Source organism: Micropterus dolomieu, linkage group LG19 (assembly GCF_021292245.1).
Source record: "Micropterus dolomieu isolate WLL.071019.BEF.003 ecotype Adirondacks linkage group LG19, ASM2129224v1, whole genome shotgun sequence".
Taxonomy (NCBI): domain Eukaryota; kingdom Metazoa; phylum Chordata; class Actinopteri; order Centrarchiformes; family Centrarchidae; genus Micropterus; species Micropterus dolomieu.
The window spans coordinates 5,076,088-5,082,751 of NC_060168.1; the positions used below are offsets into that span (position 1 = coordinate 5,076,088).

At 41.3% G+C, this 6,664-nt stretch overlaps 1 protein-coding gene across 1 annotated transcript in view; it reads left to right on the plus strand.

The window, feature by feature from the left end:
* The window catches only part of abhd18 (abhydrolase domain containing 18), an 18,573-nt gene that overhangs the window by 5,215 nt on the left and 6,694 nt on the right, over nt 1-6,664 (plus strand). Inside the window, exons 6-12 of the mRNA XM_046031109.1 lie at nt 687-708; nt 1,054-1,138; nt 1,942-1,969; nt 3,221-3,359; nt 3,475-3,564; nt 5,359-5,460; nt 5,706-5,944. Of these exons, the coding sequence (XP_045887065.1) occupies nt 687-708; nt 1,054-1,138; nt 1,942-1,969; nt 3,221-3,359; nt 3,475-3,564; nt 5,359-5,460; nt 5,706-5,944 (705 nt within the window). The remainder of the gene's footprint in view (nt 1-686; nt 709-1,053; nt 1,139-1,941; nt 1,970-3,220; nt 3,360-3,474; nt 3,565-5,358; nt 5,461-5,705; nt 5,945-6,664) is intronic.

Here is a 6,664-nt window from a genome sequence, read left to right on the forward strand (position 1 = left end):
CTCAAATATGTTGTACAGTGTAATCAGGAATCATATTAATTAATTAATACTATCCATGCAGCGCAATTTATTCAGATAAATAAGGTGAACAGGAGGACAAATTACATTTAAATTGATGCCGTTTTCAACGTGCAAATGCCCGAGCATAGTTTCATATATTATTATCACATGTTCGTTTCCTTATGGAGCCAAACGCTGTGCGCCAGCGTGTGGATGTGATGCGCTGCTTGTAAAAACACATTATAGAAATATAACACTATTTTATGTCATTTACAACAAGTCATTTTTCTTTTAACTCATCGGCCGCCTCATTAAGTGAGTGGGCTGTTTGTGGAGCCTAAATAAATGTTCAAACACAAGAGGAATGCGTTTGGTTTCACCTCTTTTCAGACGGGGGAATCCAACTTAGTACCTGGGTCATCCCCTCCAGTCAGTGACGGCACTACTCAGGAGGGATAGCCCTTCCTGCAGATCGGTTATAAAGGGGTGGAGCTCCGGTTCCCCCTTTCCTTCGCGTTGCGTGAAAGTGCGTTATTTTACCCACCACACACCATGCTTCAGCTTCACCAAAAGGACTGAGTTAAATTTCTTTTTGTAGCTTTTCTGTCAGTTTGCCTCCTTTTCTTCCTGCAGTCAGGACGTATTAATATTAATGAGGGGCGTTTCACTGACCATTTATAGGCAACTATGGCTGGAGCTCCCTCACATGCGCCACATTTCAAGTTGATTGTGATTTATAAAGGGAACTTGTTTACAAGTGTGCGTACGCACGGTTTTCTAAGTCTGAATATTTTTTGGCGTACACCATATTTTAGTGAGGATTCTACGCACAGTTTTATAAATGAGACCCCAGAGCTGGCTAGCAGACAACAGGGACAAAAAAGAAAATCCCTACAGGCACTGATAAATATTGATGATAGAAATTTCAGCGGACGCTATGGGAACCATGATTTGGACCATAACAGCTTACCTGTTGTGATGTTAACATTATCCTCTTTCTCTGTACTTTGACTCTTAAGTATTAATGACGTGTGTGTGTGTGTGTTTGTGTAGTTTTTCTGGCGTCGGCGGACCCTGATGGCCAGGCCCATGATTAAAGAGGCAGGAATGGCTTCACTGCTTCTGGAGAACCCTTATTATATCCTTTTATCGTCTTCTTTAAAACATTTGTGTGCAGTTTGAAAAGATAAAAGGTGCCTGAAAGGGGCACTCCAGTGATCTCCAGACCAAAAGAACGGTCAAAAATCAAAGCAGCATAGGCCACGATATCCTGACTTTACTTAAGGTGTGGGTCAGGCTCCAAAAACACTGAGCGCAGAGTTGTAACGGAGCTGTCTGATGCAGCCTGACTGGATCACAGTAAACACAGTGGACAGTATGTGCGCTGTTAAGCAAGGATTACTGCTGCATGGTGTGGCACTTCTCCAATCAGAGGCTGCAGAACATGTGTCCTGCTGCCTTCAGATGCTGCAGGGATTTCATGAACTGAAGGAGAAGCTGTTCATACATTATGAGGTAGCGGTGGACAACTGCCTCATCTGAATGAACCTCTCTCCTGTTTGTGCCTCCCCTCCCACATGTACACCGTGAGCTCTGAGCTTAGCACAAATACACCACACACTTCCAAAATCCTACACTTTAGGCCTTTAGGTTCATACATTGATGGTCTCCAAGTTGAAGCTGAGATACCCCTGATGACATCACTATGACATCACCAGGGTTATTTCTCAGGCTAGCACTGCTGATGCTTTGGAAACACACAGATGAAGACAATAAGAGTATATATTGATGTAACAAACACATTAAGCATAAAAGAGGACATTCTCTTGCCTGCTGCAAGGTCACACATGGAGCCGAGAAAAGGATTCAGAAATCTGTTCTGACTCTTATCTTTATCTGATGTATCTGTCTGACCTTTATATTCCTTGACTGACCTTTTACATGGCTATCGTAAACCCAAAGACCAACTGTAAGTTAACCCCCCTTCACACATTAGCAACTTCACTGATTTATTACCAAATATGCAATTGGCTGGGTTTATATCATTGTGCAGCAGCAGAATTACACCTTGCATTAGTTATGTAGTTTCAGTTTTGGCATCATATGTATGCAGACATCACAACATGAGATAGAATGAGAGTTTACCACTTCATTGCACACCCTCAGCAGGTAGGGCTGGGTATTGTTTGAAATGTAGCTAAACTTATGCTTAGGGCTGCAACAATTATCTGACTAATCGAATGAAAGTAAAATAATTGGTAACTATTTGTTTCAGTCATTTTTAAGCACAAACATTCACAGTTTCAGCCCTTCCAATGTGATATTTGAGGAGCCAAAACAAAACAAGCATATTCAAGACATTCCTCAGGACTAGAAATTGTGAAGGCAATTTATTTACATTTCATAGATTAAATGATTCTTAGGCTTCATTGCGCAAATAATCAGCAGATTTATCCATAAATTAATTAAAATTAAACAAGATTATCGATCTGACTAGCCATCATTTGTGCGCTACCTTGGACAAAAGCCAAATGAATAAATGTGCACAAAGTTGCACCTTTTTACTCCACTAAAAATCTTTTGTGTGTTAAACACTCAGCCCAGTAGGCTTTAAAGAGCCTGCTCCTTCACAGAGGACAGCAGCTGCTGTCAGCTGGGATTGTAAATGTAAATGCTCCGTATTTGGATTAAAGCGCTTTTACACTATATCTGCATTCACACACACATTCATACACTGGCGGAACAGCCGCCAGGGGCAATTCGGGGTTCGGTATCTTGCCCAAGGACAGTTTATAATAGATCCCATGGGAGATCCAGAGTCACAGCAAAATGTTCCAAACTCAGTTTCTCCACAACAAAGCTAAATACACTACGTCTGTGTGGCTATGTGCTCTTCACCGCATTGCTCCAAAGCTCCACTAGAAGTATTTTTTTTTAAGTCAGGTGAGTTTTAGTTATATAGGCCATCATGTCGTCTGTAAAGCATACACAACCGCGTTTCTACACGGTTCTATAGATGGTTTGATGCTTCTCATTGCTTAAAATCCATTCTAACTGCTGTGAATTCATGCTAATTACAGCTGTGCTCCTCTGTGAAGGATCAAGCTACAAACTGCCCAGAGCCACCTGGCAACATTACAGGGGATGATGGTTAAATACTAAGGTAGACTTTCAGTGGACTTTTGCTCTAACACTGGACCATGATTTGTGAGTTTTTTAGGCGGTCCAGTCTAAAGAATGTGTCAGACCTGTTTGTGATGGGAGGGGCTTTGATCCTGGAGTCGACAGTGCTTCTCCGTTGGCTGGAGAGAGAAGGTTACTGGCCACTAGGAATGACTGGCATCTCAATGGGCGGATATGTGAGTCACCAAAACAGCACACATTCTGCCATTTTGTTTATTGAAGCAGTTTTACAACACATACAGGTTGATCCAATATAATATTAAAACCTACCATTTGTCCCTTTGTGTCCAGATGGCGTCCCTGGCGGTGACTAACTGGCCGAAGCCCATCCCTCTGATTCCCTGTTTGTCCTGGTCCACTGCCTCTAGTGTCTTCACCACGGTAACACACTCTTTCTGCCTGACAGATCAAGGAGACATTCAGTGTTTTTCTCTCCTAACTGGTTGATGATTAGAAAACTTTGTTTTATTGGAAATTTGTGTTACAGCACATAGAGACAGGGACACATCACAAAAACTACATACAACAAATCACAACAACGCACTAAATCAGTCATCTTCCCCCTTACTGAGAGGTACAGGTGCACAAAGCATTGACAGTAAGGACACTGGATTACAAGTAAACTGTGGTAGTGCCAGTCCCTCCCACTTCCTTCTGTCTTCTTATATATGATTTTCTAATCTTCTGAACTTTTTTGTTCTAAATAAAGGAAGAGATGCATTTATGTAAAATAGATGTTTGTAATAAACACAGGAGGACAGTCTGAAACAGGAACAGGTACAGTGTTCATCTTGACAGAATGTATCCTTCCTGCTAGTGAGATAGGAAGCAGTGATCATTGGTTTAAATCTTGTTTGACTTTCTCTAATGCTGGCAGCCTATTGCATTTGAGCATGACCTTATATTTACACGTAACCCGAGTAATTGAATTTGTCTTGGTCAACATTGAATTGATTTATTTTATTTTATTATTTTCCCAAATTTAGATGGAATGTCCAGGGCCTTGGGGATGGATGTGTCGGGTTCAGAAATATAAAGCAGAATAAGGTCATCTGCATACATGATAATTTATGGATGTAGCCACTACAGTGTGACACAGGAATGGATTTTCACTTTTTCCAGTCCTGGAAGAATGACCCATCCCGTTAAAAATAAAATGAATAAATTTATGAAATAAAAAAAGGAAATATGAAATATAGGAGAAGGAGTCATTGCAAAGGCTCTACTTAAGATCTTATAATCATTTGAGAGGAAACTTATAGGCCAACAGGAGTCACATTTCAAACAATTCTGGTCCTTTTATGTAAGACTGAAATTATGGCTTGTGTCGTGTGTGGCAATAACTTCTCCATGTACATCTCTCAATATGCAGATCACTTAGGTGAGAATGTTTTATAAAACTAAATGGGAAACCATCAGGTCCGGGGCTTTTGCACTTTTCATTCCTTTAATTGCTTGTTCAGTTTCCCCAGCTGATGTAGGCCGTTCAAGATTTTCTTTATCCTTTTGGCTAATGCTTGGTTATTGCACTGCTTTTAGTGCTACATTATCCTTTTTCCGTTGTTTATAATTATGCTGGAAGACTGTGTTTTTGCTTGAATAAATGAAGTTTGGTGAAGCGCTCAGCCTTGACTGTACTGGCTACTAACAGGCCTCACAGACTAGAAAATGTCTTCAGTTCTCAGTCAACAAGAAAAGAATGCAGGTGCGCCGCTGCCGGCCCCCAAAACCCAAATGAGCTTGCCTAACTTATCTTGCTGAACATTTTCGGCCACTTGTCTGTGCAGCTGGGCCACACATCGTAAACAAACACGTTTTGTTGATCTGATTCTATTCAATTCCGTCTAGAGGCGTTTTGGTGTGCGCCTTCTGATAACGACCCTTGGAAATCAAAAATGATCTAAGAGGTTTCAGCAATCCCCAGCTAGAAACTTGGTACTAAAAGACTGTAATGTTGGGAGACAGATTTATTTAACTCAAACTGCTGAAGCCTCATAATTGCATTTTTGCACGCTCACATTGAGATAACTTGAGGAAGGGATCTCTTCATGGCCAGTGTGGACCGGAGGGACAACTATTGCTGTGTGAATATTGTTTTAAGATAGGCTTGGAAAAACATGAACCTGTTCTTTAATGTTCAATGGAATTGGTTCAAATGCAACCGTGTGTGTGCAGGGAGTGCTGAGTAAAGCAGTGAACTGGACAGAGCTGGAGAAGCAGTATGCCATTAACTCAGTGTTTGAAGAGGAAATCATTAATCTGTTGGAGTACTGTGGGGTATGTTATCCTTCAAATTTTCATTTACTCATACTGTCACATAGTAATTTTTCTGTGGTGTTCCAATTTATCATAAGAACCAGTGCAGCCAAGGTTACAGTTTGCTTGGTGTGACAAGAATTTTAGATAAGTTAGTATAAATGTGGAAAGTGTTGGAACTGAATCCGTACGTTGTGTAATAAATTGAACAATCACAGAAAGTTTAAAATTGTATCTGTATTTTGGTCTGTATCCACATCTATCAGGCGGATTCCTTTAAGATGGGTCCAGAACTTGTGAAGAATACAGACACTCTAGAGCATCTGCTGGGCCTGTCTGAAGTTGACAAAGCGTCACTGGGTCAGAACTCCAAAGCTGGAGGGAAAGCTGAGGCTGGGCGAGGCCTGTTGATTGGTGGAGGCCCTGAAGGTGCCGGGGCTGGAGACAGGCTAGACCAATTCTTATCAGTGAACAGCAGTGGGACGAGCTTGGGCACTCTTCCAAGGTAATCGGTTATTGTGGCTAAAAGTGTTCATATTTGTAATATCCACTTCTGCTCAAAAATGCATTTTTTGATTTGTTTCTACATATAGGTGAAACTCGAAAAATTAGCATATCGTGCAAAAGTTCATTTATTTCAGTAATTCAACTTAAAAGGTGAAACTAATATACACTCACCTAAAGGATTATTAGGAACACCTGTTCAATTTCTCATTAATAAAATTATCTAATCAACCAATCACATGGCAGTTGCTTCAATGCATTTAGGGGTGTGGTCCTGGTCAAAACAATCTCCTGAACTCCAAACTGAATGTCAGAATGGGAAAGAAAGGTGATTTAAGCAATTTTGAGCGCGGCATGGTTGTTGGTGCCAGACGGGCCGGTCTGAGTATTTCACAATCTGCTCAGTTACTGGGATTTTCACGCACAACCATTTCTAGGGTTTACAAAGAATGGTGTGAAAAGGGAAAAACATCCAGTATGCGGCAGTCCTGTGGGCGAAAATGCCTCGTTGATGCTAGAGGTCAGAGGAGAATGGGCCGACCGATTCAAGCTGATAGAAGAGCAACTTTGACTGAAATAACCACTCGTTACAACCGAGGTATGCGGCAAAGCATTTGTGAAGCCACAACACGCACAACCTTCAGGCGGATGGGCTACAACAGCAGAAGACCCCACCGGGTACCACTCATCTCCACTACAAATAGGAAAAAGAGGCTACAAT